The following is a 14,484-nucleotide window of genomic DNA, read 5'->3' as shown; positions in this document are numbered from 1 at the left end:
TTTATTTTATTTTAATTTTTTTGTGCTGAGTTTTTTTCTCCTCGATTAATTTTGTTGGAGAGTATGATTTCTACGGGATAGTTTTCTTGACAAATGACGTTAAAAAAGTTTTATTTTTTAAACTTCCTTTCTTTTATATCAATAAAGGGATTCTTGAGAAGAACCATTTAATGAGACAAGTTCAGTCTGCTAAAGTATGGCTTGTGCTAATGTTTTGGGAAGAGTCTCAGAATGAGGTAGATCAAATTTGCTCACTATCATGGAAAGCAATAACTCACTTGTTTAAGTGCGGTTCCTTACGTGATTTCTCTCTAGGTTTTCTAGGAAAATGCAGTTTAAAGAGTGAGAATTTAGGGTGTTTCCCTCGGCTACCTGACTCCTCGTGTCTCTCTCATTTGTGTTAAGTTAAGTATGCACTACATTACAATGGGGTGGAGACGGTAGGTGGGCCCCCTTGGGAGGGGGGTGGGGAGGGCAGTGGTTAGAGTCGGTTTTTGAAATCTCTTTTATCTTATTTCATTGTGTGCTGATTTTTTTCTCTTTTGTCCAATGATTGTGCCGTACGTTTGTTGGATGGATTTTAGCTTTTTTTTTAAAGTGTTTTTGTTGTGGGTTTTAGCGTTTGTGCTTCTGGGTGGTGCCATGTTTACTGATTTGTTGTTCATGACATTGTGGCATCTGTTCAGTGGTTTGTCCGATTTTGGTCATTGTTGGGACAATGGTTCTAACAATCGACATGTTCTGCATTTTGTGGTCTAAAAAATATTATTATAAAAAAAAATTATTGGAGAAAAATGTTTGGAAGTAGCAGCCACTCTAGTAAAGGTTCAACCCATATTTTCTTACTCTTTTTCTCTTACAGAATCATGCTTCTTCTAATAATATAAACTTCCATCTGATGTGTTGAATTTTTATAATTCAAGTTCAGTGGACAAGTTCCCCAAAATTCAACGTAAATTGAAACACCCAAAAACCACTCTATGTTCTATCCAAAGATTGGGAACAACCTCTAAAATATCCTCTGTTTCTCACTATCCAAGTTCAAGATTTGAAGACTGAAATCGAGAGAGCCACATTATCACACTTGCTTCTACATAGTTTAATCTTATAATGATATCACATGACTTACATAGTTCAATTATCACACTAGGTAGGATGATTTGTTTTAATAAAAGAGTTTGACCCTCACTCTCCACACGTCAGTCAAGAGGTGGGATGACATGTGAATATTGATATTCTATCCTATGTGTGATTTGCTTCAAAAAGATATTGGGTATTATATCTAGGATGATAGCCCATCTTTATAAAATCCTTGTTAGATTACAATGGTGTTGTTGGATTATACTTCTAAACTGATCCAATAAACAGTTTATACATTGCACAGTTGTTGGTATTCATTGCTCTAACTTCTTAACAATTATTGCCTAACTCTAAGATACAAGGCTGGCCAGTTTTTATTCATTGCCCATGGTTCTGGCTGGCCAGATTTTTGGATTGAACATTGCTAGTATTAATTTTTTATATGGCAGCTAGAATGACATATTATTTATTGAGTTTTACTATTCATCATCCCTACACATCACACACCACACTAATTTTTATTTTTTGGTTTTATTCTTTTTAAACTAATTAAGTTTTTCAACTCATAATCCACACTACACATTTGATTAGAGAAAAAAAATTAAAAAATTAAAAATTATTTATAATATATGGTGTGAAGATAATAAGCAGAATTTTTTTTTATTGATTTGGTGGTTACAAGTACCGGAAAGTTTTGTGTATGGCTATTGTTATGTGGCTTTAAGTTCTAAAATGACATGTATTGTGGGCTGGTTTGTGTATGGTTATGTTAACCAAAATGGAACCACATATTATTTGGGCTGGTTTGGAGTTCCTAGTTTTTTGAATGAATTGTTATTATGTGCTTGAATTGGTGCAATGAGTGGGCTTTTGGCAGAAGAAGAAGGGTTGGCAGGACTGTGGGTTTTACTTCGTGAGTAAGAAAGTATTTTTTTAATAGTGTTGTAAATTTTCTTTATAAAAAATATTTAAAAGTGTTAAAAAAACTAAATATAAAAAAAGTTGAAAAAAAAAACACCTAAAACTGTCATATAACACCCAACAAGTGAAAGGGATGGGTTTGATGTCATATAACACCCATAGTTTTCCTTCCACAATTATGGAACAGATACATGATAGACTATCGGGATTTGTACTTATTTTTGTGGCAATATCATATTAGATCACTAAGAAAGTTGATTCAACATGCTTCTGCTGCTTTGCAGATATGAAAGAGTCCACAACCCATAGATCCAATAGTTTAGACAGTTTCCTATTGAAAACCTTGCATTTCCTTATTTCCTACCACTACTTTACCACCTGCCATTGCCATTGTACAAGTAGGTAAACTTGATAGATGTTTTTCCCATTGTACAGGTTTTAAGCATTCAAATGCTGAAAACACATGCGCCTTCTAACATTACATATCATTCCAACAATTGAACAGGGGATTCTATACTAGAAACTGAAAACATTTCCCTAAACACAGATGTTGGGAATTAGTTTTTTATGCGAATCTTCACCACTCTTTTTTATCTGTGTGTTTAGCAGGTTCTTTTTCTTACTGCATTGACATCATATATGCTCTGTTTTTACTAAATAAAAAATAAAAAGTCAATTCTGTTTGTGGGCTATTGTTTTTTCTCAGGACTAATTCCCAATTCTGTTCATAGGCTATTGTTAATTCTTAGTGAAAGTATTATTAATACTAGATGCAGTTATATTGTTTTTCTGTTTGCTACCAATACCAAACTCTTTGATCATTATTAAATAATGATATACCACACTGAAGAGCGATGAGCAATAACACTTACCCACACGATATTAGATCGCTATAAAACTAAGTATTCTTCTTCAAAATCTCTTCAAGTGGAACATAAATGGCTGTTGGTTTTATAGGACCATATATGGGTGGAATGGAATGATTCTTTAAAGGATATTTTTCCCAATTTACCAATTTTTAACCTTTAGGTATTTTTCATAGATGGACAAGAGTTGGATGAAAATCACTGATAGATTTCGATCCAGTGAATATGCGACAGGCGTTAAAGATTTCATTACTTTGGCTCGATCTCATTCTACAAGTGATGAAATTCGGTGTCCATGTACCCTTTGTTCAAATAATTATTTCCTACCTATAAATCAGGTAGAGAGACATCTGTTCATCAAAGGTATTGAACCAACTTATACGACATGGATATTTCACGGCGAGGAGGAAGATTTACCTTTTATTGATGATGATGACCTTCATGATCCCGAACAAGCTGATCCTTACATTGATGACATTGATGTTATGTTACAAGACATTCGGGCAGGGAATTTCCCTAATGTTCCTTCACCCGAGTCATTCTATGCTGGGGGTTCAACCTCAGTCGGAAGTGAATCAACTATGAATTTTGACCAGTTGTTGGTTGATTCACAGCGTCCTCTTTATGAAGGTTGTTCCAAGTATTCTAAACTTTCATTTTCAGTTAAGTTGCTACACATTAAAACACTTGGTGGCTGGAGTATAAAGTCATTTGACATGCTTCTTCAAATACTACAGTCAGCTTTTCCGAATGCTCTTTTACCGAAATCATATCAAGAGGCACGGAACTTAGAGCGAGGCCTGGGATTTTCTTACACAAAAATACATGCTTGTCCAAATGATTGCATACTTTATTGGAGGGAAAATGCAAATAAACAAGAGTGCCCTAAATGTAAGTCATCAAGATGGATATTTAGTAACAATAAGCAACGACAAATTCCTCAAAAGGTTCTACGACATTTTCCATTAAAGCCAAGGTTGCAGAGATTATTTATGTCACGTAAAACAGCAGCTAATATGAGGTGGCATAGGGATCAGCGTGTCAATGAGGAAGGTATTCAAAGGCATCCTGCTGACTCTGAGGTCTGGAAGGCATTTGATCAACAACATACTTGGTTTGCGGAAGATCCTCGAAATGTACGGCTTGGTTTAGCCAGTGACGGCTTCAACCCCTTCAATAATTTGGCAAAACCTTACAGCATATGGCCAGTGATTTTGGTGCCTTACAACTTGCCCCCGTGGCTATGCATGAAAGATCCATTTTTCATCACCTCATTGTTGATTCCAGGACCAAGATCTCCAGGAAATGATATCGATGTTTATTTGCAGCCTCTAATAGACGAACTATTAGATCTATGGGAAAATGGTGTCGATACATACGATGCCAAGGCCAAAGAGACTTTTCGATTGCATGCAGCTTTAATGTGGACAATTAACGACTTTCCTGCTTACGGAAATCTCTCTGGGTGGAGCACTAAGGGGAAGATGGCATGTCCATCGTGTGAGCAAGAAACAGATTCTTTGTGGTTGAAATACAGTCGAAAACATTGTTACATGGGTCATCGCCGATTCTTGCCCCTAGGCCACATTTGGAGAAAGAAAAAGAGTATTTTTAATGGCAGCACAGAGTATCGTGGCCCACCTCAGCAGTTGTCAGGAGAAGATATACTTAATCAACTGCAGAATATTCCAGATATTGATTTTGGCAAATCTACAAAGAAGAGAAAGCGTACCACTGATGAGTTAAATTGGACCAAAAGAAGTATCTTTTTCCAATTGCCGTATTGGTCAACTCTAAAGCTTAGACATAACCTTGATGTAATGCACATTGAGAAGAACATATGTGACAACATCTTAGGAACTTTGATGAATATTGCTGGGAAAACTAAAGATCATGTCAATGCACGTCGTGACCTTTCCAATCTCAATATAAAAAAAGAATTACACTTGATCCAGGATGGACAACGCGTGAGTATGCCACATGCATGTTACACCTTGTATGGAGCTGAGAGGGCAGGTTTTTGTAAATGGTTGAATGATGTAAAGTTTCCAGATGGCTTCGCTTCTAATATTGCGAGATGTGTGAGTGTTGTCGATTGCAAAATCTCTGGCATGAAAAGTCATGATTGTCATATTTTTATGCAAAGATTATTACCTGTTGCAATTTGTGGATACTTACGACAAGATATACGATTAGCATTGACTGAGTTGAGCACATATTTCAAAGAACTTTGTGCAAGAACTATCAAGGTTGATGTGTTAGAACGGCTTCAGTCTGATATAGCTGTCATTTTGTGCAAGCTAGAGATGATATTTCCACCTACATTCTTTGATGTAATGGTCCACCTAGCCTATCATTTGCCACATGAGGCGCTGCTTGCAGGGCCAGTTCAATATAGGTGGATGTACCCTTTCGAACGGTATCTTGGAAAATTTAAGAGATACGTTAAGAATAAGGCCCGTCCGGAAGGTTCAATTGCGGAGGCCTGTATTCACGTAGAATGTTTGAATTTTTGTTCCATGTACCTCCATGATGTCGAATCTAGATTCAATCCTCAAGAACGGAACTTTGATGGAGGAGAAGATGGTGTTGGAGAAGGACTAAGTATTTTTAGACAGAAGGTGAGGCCCATGGGTTTTGCATCACGTCATCGACTAGACGATGACCTGTTTCTAAAAGTAAAATGGTATGTGCTTAATAATTGCAGAGAGATCGGACAATACCTGAAGTAAGTGCCTTCAACTAGACATTGACATTATTGTTTTCCTTTGTTGAATTACTTAAATAGATTGTATATATCATATTTAATCACCAATGATGGTCTGTTGTCCAGTGAGCACTACATGCATGTCAATGAAGAGTACCCTGAAAATGTCGACAGTTTGCACGCGACAAATTTTCCAAATTGGTTCAAGTCACACGTATGTATTTTACTGCTTTTGTGGTTTTACAGCTTTACAACAAATAATTGTTTTGGTTAATGCAATTGTGACAGATTCAAAATCTACGTGTTAACAATCCTGGTGATGTTTCGGATGATCTATATGCACTTGCATGTGGTCCTGACCCTTGGGTTGTGTCTTATTCTGGTTGCATCATGAATGGCATAGGATTTCACACGAGGCAACGTGAAGCACATCGTAGGACCCAAAATTCAGGTGTCCTGGTCATTAGTGAACTAGATGCTCAAAGTGTTGACTTCTATGGTGTTCTAATAGACATCTTGGAAGTTCGCTACATGGGATGGCGCCGTGTGTACTTATTCAAATGTGACTGGTTCGACATCTGTGATTCTAGACGAGGGATACGTGTGGATGATCATCTTACTAGTGTGAATATGTCTCTGACATTTTATAAGGACGAGCCATTTGTTTTGGCGTGTCAAGCTTCACAGGTGTTCTACTTAAAAAATCGTATGATCCCTGGTAATTGGTATGCAGTACAAAAGGTTGTCAATAGAAATGTGTATGATCTTCCCCTCAGAAATTTGATTGAAGAAGATGCTTACGATGCTAGTGACGTGGAGGCGTACCAAGAGGATGATTCTTTTGAAGAATACATATTAGTCCATGCTGATGACAATGGACTAGTTAACCCCATGCACAGGCTTGATGTCGAGCCCACTCAGATTGATGCATCGTTAGTAATGGAAGCTGAAAATCACAACCTTGATGTCAGAACATTTATCAACGACGATAGCAGCGAATCTAGTTCCCCTTACAACACCGAACACGAGGGAAGCACGGAAGAAGATAGTCTCTCGACGGACGAAGAGGCAAACTAGATGTTCATTTTTTCTCAAAGATAATGTTAAACTTTAGCTGAATGTAAAATTTTTTCTCAAAGATAATGTCGAACTATTCATTCTTTTTCTATTGATTATTGTTATTTTCTACATCACCCATTAATTGCTTTAGTACTCTATATGGTTTGGATGTATAGCCACAAATATTTCCATGCAGGTCAGTGCATAACATGCCTTTAGCTGGAAGAGGTAGAGGTCGATCACGTGGTGTATGCTATGGTCGAGGGAGATCTTCCTGCGAACCAAGCGTTAGAGGTAAAGCACCCATTGCTACATTGAATCTTAGAGGTGATGGCATGTCAACCTCAGATGACTCAACCGTGCCACCAGATGTCGTCCCAAGCACCGAACCGCAAGAGCAGGGGGTTGAGGTGGACTCAAACATACCGACAAATGGTAATGGTTTGCTGTTTGTATTTATTTCAAATTTTATTATTCTAACCAGCCTCTTTAATATGTGGTTGAATGTGTGGACAATATAATAAAAGTTGAAGAGGGATTAGTACCGCCTACCCAAAAACGTGGACGAGGAGCTGCAAAGAACCTCGAGTTTGACAAGATTCGAAAGTTTGGGCCGATAGCACTAACCATAAAGGATGGTGAGACATCACCATGTTGTGAAAACTATACAATATTTACAAGTAGGCTTACATGGTTGGTGAAGCACCATGTCGACCTGAGTCACCCGAGCTGGCATGATTTACCAGATAATGAGAAGGAAGAGTTGATTGCTCGTGTCCGGGTAATATAACAAAAACTCATATTAGCACATGTTCCAGTGTATTTTTAGTTATTATTTGTGTTACCAGATAATTAATGTGTTTGTTATTTGTCTCTAGGCCGACTTTGTCCTTGACTGGACGAAGAAGAATCACCGCGATACAGTAACGAAGACACTTAGGAAGAGGTTCAATCATATTCGGTATGAACTTCACAAAATATACAAGAGTTACAAGACGAACGAAGAAGCTCTTGCGAATGTGCCAGAGTTGGTGACACCAGCTACTTGGGTGAAGTTATGCGCTCGATGGTCAAGCGCGGAATTTAGGGTAAGTCTAATCGATGTTGATTGTGCTATTTTTTATATGTTTATGATCTACTTGTGTTAATACAAGTTTGTGAATTGTAGATGATATCTGAGAAAAATAAAAGTAATAGAGCGAAACAACAAACAAACCACACGGCTGGACGAACCTCATTCGTAAGACTAATGCAAATGAGGGTACGAATTTTATTCAGATTTGTACATTTAAATGTAGGAAGTAACATATTATTTGCTGATTTTAACCGACAAATGGTATTAATCCCTGCTTGTATTTGTAGTCTGAGAGTGATGAGCACCTTATTGATTTCTTTAAAGAGGTGAGGTGGAGTAAGAAGAAGGGTAAATTTGTGACTCCAGCGACAGAAGAGAAACATGTGAGTGACTTTGAATGAATCCGTGTGTACGTATTATTTACCTTGTAGTTTTGAAAGAATCCATGTGTACATATTAACGTGTGATTTCACTTCCTTGAATAAAATGAAATGGTTGCCAAGTACTCTAAGTTAGAGCCTGAGAAGCAGACTAAGGATGTTGCTGCATCAATCTTTAGGGAGGTACTAGGCCACAGGCCAGGGTATGCAAGGGGGTTGGGGGAGATGGTTATCCCTGAGTCATCTAGACAGAACACTGTAAAAAAATTTGCAGCATTAACAGAACGTGCAGAGAGGCATGAGAAGGATGCTGAGTATTACAAGAATCAGTTGGAAGAATTACGGGGGAATGTAGAGAAAGTGTTGGCGAAGCAAGCTGAGTACGACAAATTATTAAGTTCATACATGGAATCACAGAGGCAAACCCAAGGAGAGTCTCATAGAGAAACTCAAGGACCTGCATAGGCAATTCCTTTTTTAGTCAATAAGTTTTTTGTGCGGAGATGGATTTGTGCCTTACATGTCATAGAAAAGTGTCTCCTAGTATAACTTTTTTGATTATTCGATATTTGGTGTTAGGTTGTATGTTTTGAAAGGGTTTACACTGACTTGGAGCTGCACACAGTACAACCTTCACTGTGAAGGATTTTGATGTGGAAGTCTGGTTTTGCAGTACTTTGGTTTCTGTAGGCTGGGACCAAATCAAGAAGTGGAAAAGGTGCATATCTATGATTCTCTAACCTTATATATATATATCTAAAATATTAATTAGTCCCCCTAAATATTGCTCTTCTTTTTATCATATCACAGAATTGCATTTTTTTGTGATTTTCTAAGTACCTCAATAATTAATATTGCAGTTTAATTATACTTCTTAATTAAGCAACATTTAAGAATAAATCATATTATAGAACACTGAGCTCATGTCACAAGTGAAGAAAAGCATGCATGCACCCATTTTCTTTTGGTTTATAATGGTTTTTAGGTTTTTTAATTTTGTAGTTACAATTTAAATTTTTGTTGGGCTTTGGAAACTAAAGAAAAATTTGTGAATCTAAATTTTTGCAGCTTTGAGATCAATGAAGAAGGCTTCCAATTTTCAGATGAAGAGGTATAACTTTAGATTTTGAGATGAAGAAGGCAGCTTCCATGATGATCAAGACTTGCTTAGGAAATCCTTGTTACACAATAAATATGAGGAGTATACATGTAAACTTACATTGATCTATTAATATGGGATGTTGGGGTGAATTTCAAATAGTCCTTTTTATGATGAATGAATGATATATCGGTATATACATGTTGAGAGAATTTGAAACATCTATATCATGTAAACGATTAGTTCATGCTATTGTATGCTTATTAGGGAATATGTTGATATATTACAAATTTACATGCTTTGGCTATTGTATTTAATGGGGGACTACAGGTGTTTAAAAAAAGAGAGGCCGAAATGGTAAATCTGAATTCAGAAGGAAAACTTTTTGCCGCGACTTATAGTCGCAGCTAATAGGCATACCAGGAGTATTTGCGGCGACAATTATTTTGTCGCTGCAAAATGCTAAGATTACGCTTATAACAACAATTTGTCGCTGCAAAATGCTAAGATTACGCTTATAACAACAATTTGTCGCTGCAAAATGCTAAGATTACGCTTATAACAACAGGTTACTAAAATCTTATTCCGACGCACTATTCGAGTTTTAGCGGCCACATTTTGTCGCCGCAAAAAAACTATTTCCGGCCATGACAACTCGCGCTGTGATTTTCTTTTCCTCACTCAACAATTGTGTCACAAGACCGGCGGGAAATAATAGTCGCAAATAAGAATTTGCGGCGATGTAGAGAATTTTTGCGGCGATTTATAGTCGTCGGAAATAATAATATTTCTTGTAGTGTCTTCCATTCGATTTAAACATTTTAGAAAAATAGTGATTTAACAACGGACCCGCAGGAGTCTTGGCCCTCGTGATTATTAAATTATAAGATAAAACTATTTAATATAAATAGTTAATAGTATATAATTGGTCAATTGGGAAACAATTAAGTCCGGCCCTATGAAAAGTAAAAGTCACCTTCTATTTATTTTTATAATGTATGCACGCAAAATAAATAAATAAATAATAATAATCTAGTTTATAAGTCTTCCTTATTTACGTCTCTTAAAATTTTCAAATGAATTTTGGTCCTATTGAGTTGTTTTATTATAATCATTGCATAATACAGTTGGATTTATGTAACTTAGGTGTGGGTTGATTTCATATTTCTGTTTCTCAGAGTTCTGAATTTTATTGGCCTATACAAATTCATATTTTATATTTTCACTTTAATAAAATGTGAATTTTGCTAGCCTTTTAAAAAGTTGTAAAAATAAACTAAATAAAAAAATTATGTGAAAAAAAAATCAAAGTATTCTCCCGAAAAGGTTACGAGTCCTATGTGTAAGAAAGTTTTAAATGGAGATAAGTTTAGTTATTTGAGAGTTGTTTTTTTGAATGTTAGACTCAATTTAAATTTAGACTAAATAGAGTTGATCACAGTACACTTCAAACCAAATAGAATTTAGTTGTTAGTATTGAGTAATTGATAATTGATAATTGATAATGGATTATTAATAATTACTAATTTACTAGTATTGAGTTATGTGTAGTTTATAACTATTAACAATTGTTATATACACACAATCTTTTTCGAGTTACATCCGACTATATTAGAATCTAGATAATAGATTGATAGTCTTACAAATATATATATATTATATACATGGCACATGACTTACTATTAGCTAGTCAAGTTTCATCTACCTTAACATATATATATGTATGGTAGTGATACAGTGATGTGTAGCGTGTACATATAATTATTAGTCTATTAATATTATTCTTTAATAATTATCATATATTGGTATGGTATTAAATTTAACTATATAAGTTTTAGACTTTTTACATGAGCATATACGATCAATATAAATAATACATAATTTTATAACCTATGCATACTAATATTAGAGTTGGAGGTTAAAGTCGAACTTGGAGTTTTGAGTTTATACCGGACTGAGATTTTCAAATTTTTGCATAGCCTTGTGCATATCTCCTGCTCTTATACTTTTTAGGCTCAAAATGGATAATAGATAATGCTTCTTGAATCGTGGATTGTGATCGATAATTCTGACGGATTGTATTTTTTATTTAATGATTAAGAAAGTGTCTATTAATGAATTGATTTTTTTTATAATTTTTTTAAACATATTTAAACATGAATAAAAAATAATTGAAATTAAATAAATATATATATATATGAAATATTATTGGGAGCAGCCCCTGTTTGGGATCAGCCAATGCACACCATACGTGGCAGTGGCTTAATGACGAAAATCTCCTTAGCTTTTCGATTCCCTCCCTTTGGATTTTCACATTTGACTTTTAGATGCAGAATTAGGGCTCGAGCTCGTCGCCTCCTCTCTACTGATCGTATCCCTCCTCTCTCCCGATCGTCGTTCAGTGCACTCTCCCCCTCTCCCTCTCGTCCTCGTCGTGCTTATCATCTCCAAACCATGAGGAGAGAGAGAGGTCGAAGAGAGAGAAAAATCTTGATGAGAGAGAGAGCTTGAGGAGAGAGAGAGAGGTCGCATAGAGAGAGAGGGATTTGCTAAGAGAGAAAGTTTGATGAGAGAGAGCTGATGAGAGAGAGCTTGAGGAGGGAGAAAAAGCTTGATGAGAGAGAAAGCTTGAGGAGAGAGAGAGGTCGCATAGAGAGAGAGGGATTTGCTGAGAGAGAAAGTTTGATGAGAGAGAGAGAGCTGATGAGAGAGATTTTCAAGAGAGAGAGAGGTCGAAGAGAGAGAGCTTGAGGAGAGAGAGAGAGGTCGGAGAGAGAAAAAACTTGATGAGAGAGAGAGATGAGTCTAACAATTAAAAGAAATAAAAAATACAAAGTGTGTGCGGTGTACATCCGCACAGTTGCGGATGCGTAGCAACTCTCATATATATATATATATATATATTTATATAAAAGTAGATTTACTTAATGGAGCCCGGTCCAAGTAGCATTATCTATAGATTAGATTATACTATCCCCATTTTGCCCCCAGAAGAAGTTTTGGTTTCATCACTTGAACACCTGTGTCACTGTGTTTGATTCTCTCTCCTCGCTCTTTTTTCTTCACATATGGTGTTGGATTTCGGACATTTTTTGGGTTCTGCTGCTCTCTCTTTAGCTGCAGAAGGTTATGGAGCTACGTATGATTTTTTGGAATGGAAGTCCATAAACTTCAGAATTTTTGAGTGCTTCTAGTTCTGGATTGTAGATTATGGTTTGGGACTAATATCAAAGACGAAGAAGACAAATAAGATTTTGTCCTGATGTGTTAGCATCTCAGCAGTACATTTCTTGTTGAAGGGTAATGAGAAACTGACGGAAAGAGGAAAAAGAAGAATTGCACAGTAAGTGCTTGACTAAACATCTGACAGAATAAAATTCTTCTTTGAGGTATTTCTATTTCTTGTCCTATTCCATATACAACGAGTACTCAAACAGTGATTATACATAGACAGATTTCATAATAGAAAGAATACAAGATCAAATCTCCACTGTACACCTCAGCACAATCAGTTTTTCTAATTCCTTTGAGAGTCTTCCTTAGCATTCTGCAGTTTGTTATTTCCAGCTACTATCGTTTTGCTTGCAGGGCCTTTCGGTAATTCATCTGAATCTTTAGCCTCAATAAAAGGGAATAATGCCTTAATTTCAATTCTCTTGGGGGGGGAAAAAAAGAGAGAGAAAACTTTCTGATAAATATATATGTATATGTTTATATATATATTGGGTCATTGATGACTTGCAAAAATTTCATATTGCAGAATTCACAAGATCGCTCGAGCGGAGGCTTTTGGCCGCTCGAGCGAATTCAGGCAGATTCAAACGCTCGACTGCTGCTCGACAGGGAGCTCGAGCGAGTTGCTGGAAAACAAGGTTCGCTCGAGCAGAGACATTGGCCGCTCGAGCAAAATCAGGCAGAGTTGAACGCTCGACGTGCGCTCGATAGGACGCTCGAGCAAAATCAGACAGAGTTGAACGCTCGATGTGCGCTCGACACCCTGCTCGAGCGAACATCGTATTTTGACAGAATTAGGGTTTTTCGCCGTGAGACCATATAAAAGCAATTTTTCACTCTAGGGCCACGAGTTTTGACTGGAGAACACATTTTGGGAGAGAAAAACATAGCTAGAGGGATTCAAATCATTTGTTTCGGAGACGGAATTTCAATTATTGCACGTACGTTGGAATCATACACGAGCACGGACGGGAGAAAAGCGTTGAATCGTTTCCTTGAGGTTTTGAAGCCGAGTAGCGGCTGCAAGTAGGATTTTTCAGTGTTTATTTTCTTCCAATCTTCTCAGAACAATTATGGTGAATTCGTTTATGTTGAATTCCATTTCTAGCATGAGCTAATTTTCTTTATTCTAGGAAAACGATGTAACCTATTTTCGAACTATGCTTGTTTGTCTATGCTAATTTAATGCAATTCTCTCTTTGTTTATCTGATTTATTCTGAGTTTAATGCTTCTAATTAACTGGCCATTGATTAGATGATTATTAATCTTGTGATTTGCTATCGAAAGAGGGAATCATAGGGTAGATCTTGGATATTTCAGCATAGGTAAGTATAGAGATCGAAAGACTTGTATGAACCTGTGTAGTAATTAAATCATTGGTCTTATTGTGTTCTTGATTATTTAATTTGCATACTCTTGTGTGAATTGATAAACTAGAATCACTTCCAATTGACTATCGAAAGAGGCTTTTAGATGAATTAGAGATTTGCTTATTACTTTACTATAAAACTACGATACTGTGCACTTGCAGTTTTGCACCGGTCAAGTTTTTGGCGCCGTTGCCGGGGATTGGTTTATTCTTATTCTTTTTGTCAATATCGATACAAAGTAATCTTGGTTTTAATTTAGAATTTTGTTTTAATTTGTTCTACAGGTGTGTTTTTGACATTGGATGCGCCGTACTAGATCTCGTGACATTATTCCTATTAATCCGGAGATTGAAAGAACTCTTAGATCACTAAGAAGAAATAAGATACTAGCTATGGCTGAAGAAGATCATGAGGTACTACCACGCACCTTGAAAGACTAAGTATGGCCAGTTGTGAATGGAAATTACTCAAGCATAATGCGCCAGCCAATTAATGCCAACAACTTTGAGCTCAAACCAGTTTTGATTAGCATGGTGCAGCAGGCTCAATTCAGCGGATCGCCACTGGATGATCCCAATATTCATTTGGCAATGTTCTTGGAGATTTGTGACACTGTGAATATCAATGGTGTTACTGAAGACACCATTAGACTGAGATTGTTTCCTTTTTCTTTGAGGGACAAGGCTAGAGGT

General features: G+C 36.4%; 1 protein-coding gene and 1 long non-coding RNA gene across 2 annotated transcripts; both read left to right on the top strand.

Annotated features, from left to right (window-relative positions):
- Nucleotides 1-3,043: 3,043 nt before the first annotated feature.
- LOC122281329 lies at nucleotides 3,044-6,185 on the top strand. The gene is made up of 4 exons (XM_043092724.1): nucleotides 3,044-5,553; nucleotides 5,701-5,788; nucleotides 5,863-6,096; nucleotides 6,165-6,185. Exons 1-4 carry the CDS (start codon nucleotides 3,044-3,046, stop codon nucleotides 6,183-6,185), a joined length of 2,853 nt encoding a protein of 950 aa, XP_042948658.1.
- Nucleotides 6,186-8,095: 1,910 nt separating this feature from the next.
- On the top strand, nucleotides 8,096-9,439 carry LOC122282687. Its single transcript, XR_006230446.1, has 2 exons — nucleotides 8,096-8,806; nucleotides 9,157-9,439. It is a non-coding gene; the product is annotated as an uncharacterized LOC122282687 (long non-coding RNA).
- The last annotated feature ends 5,045 nt before the right edge of the window (nucleotides 9,440-14,484 follow it).

Source organism: Carya illinoinensis, chromosome 11 (genome assembly GCF_018687715.1).
Source record: "Carya illinoinensis cultivar Pawnee chromosome 11, C.illinoinensisPawnee_v1, whole genome shotgun sequence".
In the NCBI taxonomy this organism is placed as follows: Eukaryota; Viridiplantae; Streptophyta; class Magnoliopsida; order Fagales; family Juglandaceae; genus Carya; species Carya illinoinensis.
Note: the sequence above shows the minus strand (reverse complement) of the source record. Positions and strands in the feature narration are given on the sequence as shown.